The 16025-nt window shown below is 40.8% G+C and overlaps 1 protein-coding gene across 2 annotated transcripts in view; it reads right to left on the bottom strand.

Moving 5' to 3' along the window:
- Nucleotides 1-16025, bottom strand: part of LOC132268211 (outer envelope protein 80, chloroplastic) — a 51181-nt gene that overhangs the window by 34044 nt on the left and 1112 nt on the right. For both annotated transcript variants that reach the window (XM_059769005.1, XM_059769004.1), the window contains exons 2-5: nucleotides 1159-1252; nucleotides 844-926; nucleotides 615-712; nucleotides 412-481 (exon numbers count right to left, since the gene is read on the bottom strand). In XM_059769005.1, the coding sequence (XP_059624988.1) occupies nucleotides 412-481; nucleotides 615-712; nucleotides 844-926; nucleotides 1159-1252 (345 nt within the window). The remainder of the gene's footprint in view (nucleotides 1-411; nucleotides 482-614; nucleotides 713-843; nucleotides 927-1158; nucleotides 1253-16025) is intronic.

Consider the following 16025-nt stretch of genomic DNA (forward strand, 5'->3'; position numbering starts at 1 on the left):
CTTCAAAAAAAATACAAATTGTCAAATACTAAATTTTTAATTTTTAGCTGCATTAACACATTTATGAAAGTAGCGACAGTGATAAAAATGGATAAATTGTCAAGGCATGTACTTGATGACAAGAGAGAGAACACAGATGTCCAAGCTCATCAATTTAAAGACTGGAGAATGATGATGAACTTCAGCAAGCGAATGACAAAACACAAATGACCCTCCTTCCTCTAAGAAGCAATAACATATAAAAAAGAAATGTAAGGTTACATGAGAGCTAAAGAAATCCTTAATAGCAGAGCCTCATTCTATATAGCAAGAGAAACAATATCACTACAGAATGTCAACATGTACAACTCCACCTCAAAATAAATACTAACATCATAGGTTTAAGCAAAATGGTACTGTCAACACAAATACCTGTCCCTTCTTGGTGGTAAGTTGCCGAAGTATTGTTTCAGGCCTTGTCTTCCCTACAGTTGGCTCACCACTGAGATATCAGCGAAGCAATTTATATTAGGCAAAATGTTCTGCTAATGTTACTGGTGTTCACAATTAATTAAAATATATAATATAACCTCACAATCAATTAAGAACTTATAAAACAAAAGGCAAGTTCTTACGTCTTCCTATCAAGGGAACGGATAGAGATATTGTTCACCTCAGCTTCTGCAACTTGTAACCTAATGATACCCCCAGATAGAATCTCGATATCTGAAACCTGTGATAGTGATACCCACCATTAACATAACTAAATTGTGGGCACAAAACAAGTTCAATTATTGTACTTCGCATCGAAGCAAAAAAAATCTAGAGCACAAAAATATAAGGTATTATATATAAAGCACTAACCAAGCCAAAAAGACCCCGTTCCATGTACCAATCATTAATGGAGTTTATTACTTCATCCAGGCGCCTGATGTTTACCACTTTTCCTGCATAACTTGACACCAAAATCGACAATATGGAAATCTACTAATTCAATATATATATATATATATATACAAATGATATAACACACACACATTTTAGGGATTGGTGACTTACCCATTCAGTGACTTTGGCACTGGACGATCCCAAAATGGGTAATTATTGAGTCGGGTGAATTCAATAACAGGCTTGCATGTGCATTTGGGAAAAATAAAAGAAAAAAGAAAAGAAACGTACCATATCCACCACGAAAAGCATCCTCTACAAACTTCACAGGAAGAACATTAGCTCCTTCACATACCAACCCTTGGAACTCTTGATTTGGCTCTACCTTATGGCAAAAGATACTAAAATAAATCATTGTCATTCCAAACCAAAGAAAATATGATTCTATGGATGTTCAAGGCATGTCGATTAAATTGAATGTCCTACCAAGTATAAAAACAAGTAGACTAAATCGATGTCATGTCTCCTAATATAGGATACTAAAAGAGTTCAGCAAAATTATAAAGGCACAGATGCAATCCACAGTACCTTAAAACCAAGACTTCATGATTGGAACATAATGGCAAAGCAATTAAAACCAGGACATAAAACCACCTGAACAATCAAGCATTACCAGATGCTTACCATATGACTACAATTGCGCAAATTTCCCCAACAAAGTAGAATAAGTATTTCTATTGAACATGAAGATGAAGTGAAACCAGAGCCAGCAAGCTTCATTGACAACTGTTGTACAGCATTGTATCAGTTGTCACACGTGCACAGTTAGTATTGTATGAGTTGTCACACGTGTACAATTAGTATTGTATGAATTGTCACCTATCCCTCATTACCATATATAAAATTACTATGTATAGGGTTTACTTATTCTCCACGCACCTACTCCCGTAACTTCTCCTATATAGAAACCATTGTATGATTGTATTACTCACTCAATAACAGATATGTTTTCATATATTCTCTCTCTCTGTCTTTCAACATGGTATCAAAAGGGAAATCTATCTCGGCTCCCGCTCGCCACTATATCTCATTTGTTCGGCAACTATTGTGATGGATACTAAGGAATCCCATCTTCTTGGGTCAATCACCAGCACCAAACTGAAAGGCTCGAACTATCTTCAATGGTCTCGAGCCGTAGAGGTGTTCTTACGGGCTCGAGGAAAACTGTTCTATCTTAAATCAACCAAACCCACTAGTGATGAAAAGATTATTGAGGCTTGGGAAAAAAGAAGATGTTCAGATTATGACTTGGTTATGGAACAGCTTGGAGCATGAGATCTTCAACAACGTGTCATTCCTCTAATCTGCCAAAGATATCTAGGAAAATCTTAGGGACATGTATTCTTCAAAGAAGAACATTTCTCGTATTTATCAGTTGTATCAGGATATTTTTAATCTCCAGCAAGGAGATCGTTCTATGAAGATTATTACTCAGAACTAAAGGGCGTGTGGGAAGAATTGAATGTCTACCAACCATTGACTTTTTTTTCTTTTTTGATAAATAAATAATTCATTAAAAAAAAACGTTCAAAAGGGGAACGCATCCCTAACAAAACACAAAAACTTGGGTACCCTAAGGCCCCAAGGAATGTCTACCAACCATTGACTGCAGACATAGAACAACAAAAACGGCACAAGGAGGAGTTTCGGGTGGCAAAATTTTTATCTGGACTTAAAACCCAAACTCGCTCCAATCAGTTCACATATTTTGTCTGGCAAGGAGATACCCACAGCAAATTACTTAAATGCATGCCAATTGTTCATTGACCAATGGTTGACTTTTCTCTCAACCTTTCTCTTTTTTGACGCCGGGGTCTTCTACTCTGGGGTCTGTCGTTCTCTTTTTTCTTTTTCTGGTGTTGGATTTTTGGTTTCTGCAGGCCATGCAACGTTCGTATCTCAAAGTAGCGACCCTACCATGTCTTAATCTCCATGGGAATATCAAAAGTTGTTCAATTGATAGAGATGTAGTTCTTAGGGTTGATCATCAGAGTATTACAGAACGTGAATCCGTCTTGAAATCTTGCTTGGTTAGTCGTTTTGATCGTGATGTGGGGTGTACTAAAAGGATTGAGGAGTGGCGACGAAATCATGGTAGATTTTGTGTGGAGTAAAAATTTCAACCCTACCTAACGGCCTTTTCTTGTTCCGTCTACCATCGGAGGTCGAAGCACGCAGGGTCTTGGATGGAGGGAGGAAGAGATGGGGTGAAGCTTCCTTATACATTGACAAGTGGGACTTTGCGGTGGGTTGCTCAGCCATGGTTGATCGTGCTAGGTTACGAATAGGGATGGCAATGGGGGCGGGTTTGGGCGGGTGTACACTACCCCACCCCCACAAGCGTTTAAAAACCCCACCCCCGTCCCGGCCCAAAACCGCAAAAACAGGGGAACTTTCCACCCCATCCCCGTAACCGTTTAACATTTTTACCCCCGCAGGTACCCGCCCCGCCCCATTTAAGACCAAAATTTATTTATTGTTGAAATAGATTTGCTTTTTTTTTTCTTTTTTTTCCCCTCATCTTCAATTCTTCACCATTGCAAATTTCCTTTTAATCAAATTCATTTGTTACTTTAATATTGTTATATAGGGTACTTAATATATAGTGAGAAATATATATACTAATGAAATAAGGGTACTTAAGTAATTTGCCTACCTAAACAGGGCGGGGCGACCTCCCCCCGCCCCGCACCAAACCCGTGCGGGTTTTTATTACATCAAACCATCCCCGCCCAAATAAGCAAAACGGTCCCCCAAAACCACCAAAAATGGTGCGGGGTGGGACGGGTAACCGCGGGGGCTGGTCAAATTGCCATCCCTAGTTACGAAGGGTGGTGTTGTTCGGGTTGCCCATTCATCTCTGGTGCCACAAATTGTTCGAAGCCATTGGAGAGGGTTTAGAGGTGTGGTAGCGGATGATCAAGCGAGTGGCGAGCGAGTTCTCCTTTATGTCTCCGCCAGAGCTGTGGTGCCGGATTATGTTTTTGTAGAAGACCAACGAGTGGCCTTTAAGATCAATTTGATTGAGGAAACCTCACCTTGCATCCTTCCAAAATCCTATTATGGGGTTGGTGAGGCTTCCCCCCTTACGTCTGATGGAGAGTTCAACGGTGGACGTCAACGGCATTTGCAGACTCAACTGAGTTCTCAAGGAAAGAGAAGAGCGTTTGCCAACGCGCCGGTTGCGAGTGGGGAAGGCAGATCTCCGAGGCGTGCGCATAACACCCATCATCAACGCCATTCAAATCCTTGTTTTGATCGCCTTGAAGGTAATCAACCACGTGGACAAATACGTGGCTTCACAAGAGCCTTTCATGCAGCGGACTCAGATGGGCGTAAGTATGGGCTTGTATCTTCTAGGCTGAACAGTGGGCCGTTTGTCAGTCATGGACCACAAGTTACAAATAAAAGGAATGTTATGTGGGGGGCCAGCAATAAGTTATCCATTTCCTTCCTCAATGACAAGCCCAGCCCACAGTTGTCTAAGCCCAGCCGAGGCAATGCTATGTTACGTAATGGGCCATTACATGACTTAAAAAGAAAGGTTCACTGGGCCCAAAAAAACAGATGTCAATTTCTTTTATTAACACAAAGCCCAGTCCAGCTACTGAACCCATTATCAATCATCTACAAAGTCGTCCTCATCATGCTATCTCTGCGAATTTCTGGAACTCACCGGGGAAGAGGAGATGGATGAAATTTAGTGCCGATGAGGCTGGTGTGAGAACAGACAAGAAGGCCTTTCGTCATCTACAGTGTTGCGCTGATGCTTCAATTAAGTCCCTACCAGCTACTACTCGGATAATGGGAAGCAGCTTTAGACTCTCATCTCGGGATTTTCACAGAAACAGCCATGTTTATAGATGGTCGAGGAAAGATAAACAGAAATGGACCTCCACTGACCCAGGTATGTCCTCTGTTATTCATCCTCAGAGCTCCCTTACAACACCACCTTCTTCTTCCTCTCTTTCTTGTGGAGCGGTGAGGGGCGATGTTGAGATGTCAATGGAGAAGAGTAGAGTTTTGTCTGTTGTGCCTTCGGCACCTGCAGACGAGTATGGGTTGGCTACAGATAGGAAGACTGCCAGCGGAATTGTCACTTCGGGGCAAGCTGATTCACTTAATTGTGCAGTTTAGGACGCATCAGACAGGGTTTGGTCCGCGTGGGGAGAGACCTTCACTTTCAGCTGTCTAATGAGTCAGCTATGGCTTTGCTCAAAGAACTCCGCCTTTATGTAGCCTTAAAAGGCTTTAATTGCATGCCGTCTGTAGGGGTTGAGGAGAATAAATTGTTCAGTTTATTGAGTAGTGGAATGGGAGACTACAATACAGATTCTAACTCATTTACAGAGTCATTTGATTTTGGCTGAGATTGTGATGAAGAGGTGGCTACTGATCTGGTTTCCAACCAACAAGTCTGCTCCAATGAGTTTGTCCCTTGGCTGGAGAATGATTTTTCTGAAGTGATAGAGGAGGAACCATTGGCAATTGAGAGACCTGGTTGTTCAGACACAAATGTTAACTTGGGTAAGGACTGGATGGTTGAAAATATAGGAGCTGCTAATGAGTTGTTGGGTGTTTCTTCAGAGGGGAACAGTGACTTGACACTATCCATTCTTCAAGATATAGTGGAACGAAGAGAGGTAGCTGTGACTGAAGAGGTAGTGAACACGAGGCCAATATCATCCTGAAAAGAGGCACAAGAGATCAAGAATCTTATCTCTAAAGTTAATTATGAAGGGAAGAAAAGGGTGGTGAGGGAGAGGGGAAGGACTAGGAGTCAGAGTTCGACGATGGGAGGAGGGGAGATCATCTTATCTGGTTTTTAATGAAACTACGAATTATTACTTGGAATGTTCATGGTCTTAACGATCCGAATAAAAGGAGGGTGGTAAAGGTAGCTTTAAGGAAGTGGGGGGCCCAAGTTGTTTGTTTGCAAGAAACAAAATTGGCATCCATTACTGATGGGGTGGTTAGGAGTTTGTGGAGAGGAAGGTTTGTGGAATTGGAGGTCTTGAATGCTACAGGTACTTCGGGTGGTATCTTAGTTATGTGGGATTGTGGATGGTTGTCTCGGTTGGATGTATGGGTGGGGAGATTCTCAGTATCTTGCAAGTTCAAATTGGAAGAGGCAAATTTCAGATGGGTTTTCACTGGGGTCTATGGACCAGTTGTCGATATTGATTGGCCTTTTTTTCTGGGAGGAGCTAAACCATGCTCAAGAAATGTGGTCTCTTCCTTGGTGTTTGGGTGGAGATTTCAATTTTGTTAGATTCCCATTAGAGAGGTCCACAGGAGGAAGGAGGTCTTCTGAAATGGATCAATTTTCTGATTTCATTGACGAGCATCTTCTCATTGATCTACCAATGGAAGGCGCAACCTATACATGGTCAAATGGCAGGGACCCAGTCACTTTTTCAAGGCTGGATCGTTTCTTGATCTTTGGGGAGTGGGAAGAGAAATTCCCGGATGTCGTTCAAGCAATTTTAGCACAGGTCACATCTTATCATGTTCCTCTGGTTTTAGATTGTGGAGGTTTGTGTTCTCAAAGGTCTCCGTTTCGATTTGAGAATATGTGGCTAAGAGCGGAGGACTTCCAAGGGAAAGTTCAATTTTGGTGGGAGGGAGTCGTCGTTACAGGCTCATCTAGCTTCATGTTAACCACGAAGTTGAAGGCTCTCAAATTCAATCTTAAGAAGTGGAATAAAGATGTTTTTGGGAATCTTGAATGGAGGAAGCATAGAGTCTTTACTGATTTTTATGAGATTGATCGCCTAGAAGAGGCGGGTGGGGATGTGGAGTTTTTGCGTTCTAGAAGAGCTTCTTGTCAAGCAGCTCTAGCTGAGATTGCTAGTATAGAGGAGATATTATGGCAATAAAAATCCTGGGCTCTTTGGCTAAAAGAGGGAGATCGTAATACAAAATTTTTTCACAGACTCGCTAATACTCATAGAAGAAGTAACCATATAGGACGTATTCGGGTGGAAGGTGTAGAGATCTGGAGGGAGGAAGATGTGCGAAATGGTATTGCTTCTTTTTATCAGAAGCTTTATACCGAGCCGCTAGCTTGGAGACCTAAACTTGATGGTCTTCATTTTGAGGGTATCTCTGAGATCGGTAGGGAGGGGCTTGAGATTCCCTTTACTAAAGAAGAAGTTACAAAGGCTTTATCAAGTTGTAACAGGGACAAAGCTCTGGGGCGAGATGGGTTCACTATGCGGTTTCTTATGGAAAGTTGGGCGGTTGTGAAAAACGATGTGATGGGCACTTTTTAGGAGTTTTATTCTACTGGTGCCTTTGAAAAGTCGCTAAATGCAACTTTCATTGCTCTTATCCCTAAGAAGGGAGGTGCTTCTGGCATTAAAGACTTCCGTTTTATCAGTTTAGTGGGTTGTATCTACAAGCTTATAGCTAAGGTTCTTGCTCTAAGGATGAGGGGAGTGATGGATGGGATTATATCGGATTCCCAGAATGCTTTTGTTGGAGGACGGCAAATTCTTGATTCAGTCCTTATTGCAGGCAAATGTGTGGACTCTAGATTGAGAAGTGGTGTTCCCGGAGTCTCATGCAAACTTGACATTAAGAAAGCGTATGATCATGTGAATTGGAATTTCCTGCTTTATTTGCTTCAGAGAATAGGGTTTGGAAGTAAATGGAGGAAGTGGATAGAGACGCACCTATCGTCTGTCAAGTTCTCTGTTCTTGTGAACGGGTCTCTTACTAGTTTCTTTGGGTGTTCTTGGGGTTTAAGACAAGGAGATCCCCTGTCATATTTCCTTTTTCTTATTGTTATGGAGGGATTAAGCCGACTTATGCGAAGGGCAGAGGATCTTGATCTAATTAAGGGCTTTATGGTGGGAAGAGATCCTGTCCATCAGATGGAGGTCTCTCATTTACTTTTTGCGGATAATACCCTGGTTTTCTGTGATGTTGATGTGTCTCAGCTTAGATATTTGAGGTGTATCTTGGCCTGTTTTCAGGCTGTCTCTGGTCTGAAGGTTAATGTAGCTAAAAGTGTGCTTGTTCCGGTTGGAGATGTTCAAGATATCTCATCTTTAGCGGCAATCATTGGGTGTAGGGTGAGTTCTTTTCCAATTCCGTATTTGGGTTTGCCTTCAGGGGTTTCCTCTAGAACGGTGGGGAGTTGGGACCCTATGATTGAAAGGTATGCAAAGAGATTGGCAGGATGGAAAAAGCAATACTTGTCTAAGGGGGGAAAAGTTACGCTCATAAAGAGCACTTTATCGAGCCTTCCCACATATTTTTTATCTATGTTCCAAATTCCATGCTCTGTTGCTGCTAGGATTGAAAAAATTCAAAGGAATTTCCTTTGGGGCGGAAGAGGAGAAGAATTTAAGTATCACTTATCAATTGGGAACAAGTTTGCAAGCCAATGAAGTTTGGTGGTCTTAGTGTCAGAGGTCCCCTTTAACCAAGCTCTTTCGGGAAAATGGTTATGGAGGTACGGGAAGGAAAGACATCACCCTTAGCGAAGGCTTGTTTCATGCTGATATGGGGAAGAGAGTGGTGGTTGGTCTACTCGTCCAGTCTCTCTCGTGGGAGTAGGGGCGTGGAAATTCATTCGGAAGGGATGGGATGCTTTTTCTACTCATATCAGATTCAAAGTTCGTGATGGTAGGTGTGTACACTTTTGGGAGGATCTTTGGTGTGGAGACCAGCCTTTATCTTGTTTATTTCCTAGATTATACAATATTGCAATTGATAGACATGCCTACGTAGCAGACTGTTATTGGCTTGATAGTAGTGGGATTACGAGGGACGTGCAATTTCGACGCTCTTTTCAGTATTGGGAGGTGGACGAGGTATGTGATTTTCTGGATCTGTTGTATCGACAGGAGGCAGTTGGCAGCGGTTGTGATGATTTGATATGGATTCCCTCTTCCCATGGTCGCTTCGAAGTTCGATCCTTATTCTTATGTCTTTCTGATTTTGATATCATTGATTTTCTGTGGAAGATTATCTGGCACTCTATGGCTCCAACTAGGGTGACATTCTTTGTTTGGACCGCTGTATAGGGTAAGATCCTGACGATTGATAATCTAAGGAAAAGGGGTAACTGTCTTGTTAACTGGTGTTGCCTTTGCAAACAAGATGGTGAGTTAGTTGCTCATATTCTCATGCATTGTCCTGTAGCGAGGGATTGTTGGAATCTTATTTTTTGCCTGTTTGGTATGTGTTGGGTTATACCTCGTTATCCTAAGGATTTGCTTCGTATTTGGAGAAGATGACCTGTGCGTAATGTTGTTCGCGATTATTGGAGAGTTGTACCACATTGTGGCTGGTGGTGCATTTGGAAGGAGAGGAATAGTGGAATGTTCGAAGGGAAAGAATCGTCCATGACGATTCTGAAACTTCATATAATACGCTCTCTTTTCAGATATGTGAAGAGGAAGTCTTGTTCCTCTTCCGAAGATTTAATTATTTTTTTGGCTTCTTTGGGGCCTTAAACCCCAGTTCCACTTCTGTATAAGGGATGCGTTCCCCTCTTGAACGCCTTTTTAATTCAATTATTACTTATCCAAAAAAAAAAAAAAGGAGATACCTACATCAAGTAAGACTTTTGCTCGAGTTCGAAGAGCATCTATTCATGCCCCTGTGATTGAAAAGGGCAACCACTCTACTCTTGTTGTTCCTACTGAGCGACATGATACTTTCCGTGGAGGACGAGGGGGCAGAGGTCCTTCCAACCCAGGTTGTGGTACTCCTGGCGGCAGAGGAGGTTGCGGCGGCAAGAAGTGTACTCATTGTGGCCGAAACAATCACTCTGTTGCCTTCTGTTGGGCTCTTCATGGCAAGCCAGTTTGGGCCAATCAAGCTTTGGTTTCGGAGGAGACTACTCCCACACTTGCGAATGAACAAGTCGTTCACTCCAAGGCCGAATATAATTCTCTGGTAAAGCGTGAGCATGCAAATCAACCCTCCTCCGCCGCTACTATCGTTACTTCAGGTAATACGGGTCTCCATGTTTCATCTTCTACACTTTGGTTTATTGATTCAGGGGCATCCGATCACATAACACGTAACCCATCTTTTCTTTATAATATTTCTCATGTTTTCTCACCATCGGTTGTTACTATAGCAAATGGTGCCAAATCACCTGTTCATGGAATTGGTACCTTCCGCACTTCGGGTCTCACTAATTCATCAGTTTTATATATCCCTCAATTTTCATTCAATTTATTGTCAGTTCGCAAAATCATATCAAATTTAAATTGGTCAGTTACTTTTTCTCCTTTCCATTGTGTCTTTTAAGATCTCAAGACGAAGAAGACGATTGGTGGGGGGTTTGAGAAGGATGCTGAAATTCAAAATCAATTTGACGCAAAATTACTTGTTCTTAGAACTGATAATGCCCTTGAATATAAACTTAATGTTTTTCAAAAGTTTCTTGAGTCGAGGGGCATTATCCATCAAACATCTTGTGTTGATACCCTGTAACAAAATGGAGTTGTTGAACGGAAGAATGGCCCACTCCTAGCTATCGTTGGTGCCTTAATAATTCAAATGCATGTTCCAAAACAATTTTGGGCAGATGCATTTCTGGTTGCTGCTTATCTTTTAAACCGCATGCCCTTTAGGGTCCTTCAAGGAAAATCACCCTTCCAAATGATGTTTTCTGACAAAAACCCTTTTTTCATTCCTCCAAAGGTGTTTGGGTGTGTCTGTTTTGTTCATAATCTAAGTCTGGGACGAGACAAACTTGATCCTCGTGCTCACAAATGTATTTTCTTAGGTTATTCTCGCACTCAAAAGGGATATAAATGTTACAATCCAACTCTTCATAAATAATGTGTGTGTGCAAATGTAACTTTCTTTGAGGATGTTCCTTATTATTCCCAGAAAGGTAATTGTCTGGAGGACTCTGTTCTTCAAGAGTATGTTCTCCCAACTCCGGTTTTTTATTTTGACATCCCACCAGCTCTTCGTGTCTATGCTCATCGCCGAAAAAGAGTAGTTAATCGTGTTTCAACGACTGAAATAGTAAACCCAGCCTTGCCACTTCCACTCGTCGCTTCAACGCCCGGAGATTCTTTCATCTCTGTGGACTCTGATCTTTATCAACCTATGTTGTTCGAAAAGGTAAATGGTTTTGTACCAATCACCCTATCTCCAATTTTGTATCATATAATAAATTGTCCTCCTCCTTTCAAGCTTTTTCTTTGTCATTATCCTCTATTGCTCTTCCTAAGTCTTACAAGGAGGCACTTTATCATCCAGGGTGGAGGAAAGCTATGGAAGAAGAAATAAATGCTTTAAAATTGAATCATACTTGGGACCTTGTTCCTAAGCCTGCTGATACTCAGGTTGTTGGTTGTCATTGGGTTTTTACTGTTAAACAAAAGCCTGATGGAACTGTTGACCGTCTCAAAGCTCGACTTGTTGCTAAAGGCTACACTCAAACTTATAGCCTTGATTATACTAAGATGTTCTCTCCTGTGGCCAAACTGAATTCTGTTCGTGTGATAATCTCTCTTTCAGCTAATCTAAACTGGCCACTTCATCAACTTAATGTTAAAAATGCTTTTCTGCATAGTGACTTTACTAAGACAGTCTATATAACTCAACCACCTGGGTTTGAGTATAAGGGGGAGTGTGTGTGTCATCTTAAGAAGTCTATCTATGGCCTCATAAACAGTTTCCTCGTGCATAAGTTTAGTAAAGCAGTGGTAGCTCATGGTATGACCAGAAGCCAGGCTGACCACTCTCTTTTTTAAGAAAACGAAACGTGGTATTGTGATTCTTGTGGTGCATGTAGATGATATTGTTGTCACTGGCAGTGACAAAGATGGGATACAAGTTCTAATCCATCACTTGCGCTCTAGCTTCCTTACTAAGGATTTGGGCAAACTTCGGTATTTTCTAGGAATTGAGGTGGCTCGGTCAAAGCAAGGCATTAGTCTTTCTCCGCAGAAGTATACTCTTGATCTCTTAAAGGATACTGGATATCTTGGTTCAAAACCTGTAGCTACACCCATGGAGACTAATGTAAAACTTAAGGTGGATGACGGTGACCCACTCGATGATCCAGAGATGTATCAGAGACTTGTAGGTAAACTTATTTACCTCACAATCACTCGTCCAGACATCTCCTATGCAGTTGAGCCAGTTCATGACCAATCCTCGGGTACCTCACATGGAGGCAGTTGTACGCATTTTGAAGTATCTCAAGGGTGCTCCAGGACGTGGTTTGCTTTATCGATCTTCTGGACATCTTCGGATTGTGAGGGATACACATACGCAAATTGGCCGGTTCTCCTCCTGATCGACTGTCCACCACGGGTTACTGCACTTTCATAGGAGGAAATCTAGTACCTTGGAAGAGTAAGAAATAGTCAATTGTGGCTCATTCCAGTGTTGAAGCAGAGTATCGTGCCATGGCACATACTGGCTGTGAACTTACTTGGTTGAAAACTCTTCTACAGGAACTTGGGATTTTAGTCCGGTACCCAATTCCTCTCCACTGTGACAATCGGGAAGCTATTCATATTGCTATCAATCCAGTCTCCCATGAAAGGACTAAACACATTAAAGTAGATTGCCATTTCTTTCTATCTAAAGTTGACTCGAATAAGATTGTTACACCTTTTGTTCCTTCTGGTAGACAACTGGCAGACATCTTCACTAAGGTGCTTCCCAAGAACTCTATTGATTCCACATGTAGCAAGCTGGGAGATATTGACATTTATTCTCCAGCTTGCGGGGGAGTGTTGTACAGTATTGTATGAGTTGTAACGTTGTACAGTATTGTATGAGTTGTCACACCTGTACAGTTAGTATTGTATAAGTTGTCACCTACCCCTCATTACCATAGAGAGAATACCATGTATAGGGTTTACTTGTTCTCCACTCACCTATTCCCGTAACTTCTCCTATATAAACACCATTGTATTCATTTTTGTTAAAGGCTCAAGACGCACAAAAGCGCAAATGCCTCTTGGAGCCTGACGCGCAAGGCGAGGCGTGCTCCCAACTGAAGTAAGGCGCATGTTGAAAAAAAACAAAACAAAACCCACCCAATAAAGAATTAAAGATGCAATAGTATATATAAAGATGCAATAATGTTTGGATGCTGCATTAATTGATAGAAAATTTGAGTTCATCTTGCAAAATCACATGGATGTGTACCTTAAGTCAAATCAAATCTAATTTTCATTAAGCACGAATAAAACATTTTTGCAAGCTGCAAACACCATGTTTGGATGCATTAAATAGAAATTATGAATTTATCTTGCAAAAACCACAAGGATCAAGGATGTGCTATATTTTCAAATCAAGTCAATCTAATTTTCTATAAGCACCATGATTGATTCTATTTTTCAAATCATTTTTGGGTAAGTGATTGATTGATTAGGTATATCTCTATTATCTGTTTTAATGAGTAAACAAAATCAATCAAATGCATCACCAAACACATGCAAGGCAGTAAGGCACTAATCTATAGAAACAACAACTAAGCCACAAAAACCCTAAAAAAAAACAGAGGAACAACATCATCTAGATTCTAGACAAGCATAAAAATAAATAAAAAAATCTGCCAAAAGCAAAAGGAAAGAACTCAAAGAACTGAAAGAAGAGAGAGCCAAGAGAAGAGAAGGAAAAAAAAAAATCTGACATTCTGACGAGAGAAGAGAAGAGAGAAGAAGAAGAGAGAAGGAGGAGAGAAGAAGAGAGTAAAAAAAAAAATCTGACAAGAGATTCGGAGAGAAGAGAAGAAGGAGAGAGCTGAGAGAAAAAGAAGAAAAGAGAAAAAAAAAAAAAAAAATCTGACATTCTGACGAGAGAAGAAGGAGAGAGAAGGAGGAGAGAAGAAGAAGAGAAGAAGAAAAGAAGAGAGTAAAAAACAAAAAAATCTGACAAGAGATTCGGAGAGAAGAGAAGAAGAAGAAGAAGAAGAAGAAGAAGAAGAGAGAAGGAGAGAAGAAGAAGAGGAGAGAAGAACGAGAAAGAGAGAAGGAGAACTTACCGGCAGATCCGAGAGCTTCGCAGATATTGCCTTTGCTGCCGGCAGATCTGTCTCTTCTTTCCACTTTTGCTTTTGGTTTTCTTTTTATTTTTTTGTTTTGTAACTTGTAAGATTTGTAATAAATAAATAAAAAGTAATAAACAAATAAAAAGTAATAATAAACAATTAATAAACAAATAATAAACAATACAAAACCAAAAAAATAACAGAACAATTAAAAAAATTCCCTTTTTCAGGTGGGCGCGCCTTTTGAGCGCTTGTCGCCTTGCGCCTGTTATACAAAGGCGGCCGCCTTATTCAACCTCAGCGCCTTAAGCCATTGGAGGCGACATGGTGGCGCCTGGAGGCGCCTTGCGCCGCCGGCGCCTTTAACAACTATGATTGTATTATTGTATTACTCACTCAATAATAGATACGTTTTCATATATTCTCTTTCTCTCTCTCTCTTTCAACAACTATTCACGGTTTGTTTGCCCGATTTAACTAAAATCCATCAGAATTTATTGATATAATCAGATAGGGAACAGCCCCCATGAAGAGAAACAATTGATTTTGTTTATTAAAACTGTAATGATTAAAACCAGCAATTACTATGCAGGAGCAATAAGGAGAAAGCAAGCTCCTAGCAGTTCCATGCTTCTAGAATTTAGACAAATATATTAGCAGTTTTAAATATTAGAAATGTTTTATATATCAGCCATAATGTGTGTGGTTGTGGATTTAGTTAACCACAGTTCTTGAATATAATATGTTGAGCCATTCTAAGAGTACCGAATCTTTTGTTTTCTGGAATTTCCAGAAGTCACTTTCTTTTCCCTTTTTTACAAGTAAAATATCATTAAAATGCATTCAAAAGGAGAGCACATCCCAAAACAACTGCACAAGGACCAACAAGGCCAATTATACTTACTCCCAAACCATCCACAAGATCCACAAATTCTCCCACAAATTTACAATTCAACACGAGCCCAAAATAATAAAGTATAGAGAATTTGAGCAGCCAAATAAGAACCTCTGCTCCAACAAAGGATCATCGGTTTGGTTCCCGCCATAGGCGAAGGGGCGCCACCCTCCAAACATCTTGGGCCTGACCACTATACAACCTCGCCAAGCCTCAAGCATGCTCTTCGTATTCAGCATGACCCAAGGAATACCAAATAGTGCAAAAATCATGACCCAGCTATCCCTAGCCACTGGTCAATGCAAAAGAAGATGATTTACCGACTCCTCTTCAGGCTCTTCCCTTTGGCACATACAGAATCAATTGACGATAATTTAACGCCTTCTCATCAGATTATCAATCATCAAAATCCTCCCCAACACCATCATCCATCCAAAAAACAGCCACCATAAGAGGGGTTTTGGTGCGCCATACTACCTTCCAAAGAAAAGAGATCAAAACCTCCGATAAAAGGAACACACCTCAAATCTTCAATGACTGGAAACCACCCAACACCACTCATCATGCCCTGCCCCACCCACACTCTGGCTATATGGCAATGCCAAAAACTCATCAATATCCCCCAACTCCCAATCGTGAAATGCCTCCCAAACCGCACATCCCAAGTCAACCTCCTACTATAAACTTGATAATAGTCGGCAAATAACCCGTTTGGCAAGAGGAAAACGTAAAAGGAGATTAAAGATATAACAGAAAAGGTACTTATCAAAAAAAAAAAAAAAAAAAAGATATAACAGAAAAGGCTGGATGGAGATATTTTCTTCCGTCTAAAGGGAAATGGAAGTGGAAAGAATGTAATCCCTCTCAACCCACCAAATCATTCCACCCATAACTGGAAGGTAGCAAATATCAAGGGAGGCTCACTTCAAAATGTTTGGCTTTCAAAGACTCCCTAGTTATAAATGTAAGGTACAATGATGGGATGAACCTGTTTTCTCTCTCCTTCCTTCCCTCCTTTGTGACCAACAATGGAGCATGAGACCTCTTTTCTTTCTTTCATTTTTTTTTTTTTTTTTTTGATAAGTACAATTTCAAAAGCCGCTCAAAATAGCACACAGGTGGCACAACTACGCAAAAAAAAACTATATCCTCACACTATTCATTCATTCATGCTCAACAAAACAGGTGGATGAAAAGACCATGGAGGCAAAA

The sequence above is a fragment of the Cornus florida genome, unplaced genomic scaffold (assembly GCF_030987335.1).
Source record: "Cornus florida cultivar Cherokee Brave unplaced genomic scaffold, ASM3098733v1 CherokeeBrave_3.0.0_Hap2_Chr08, whole genome shotgun sequence".
NCBI lineage: Eukaryota > Viridiplantae > Streptophyta > Magnoliopsida > Cornales > Cornaceae > Cornus > Cornus florida.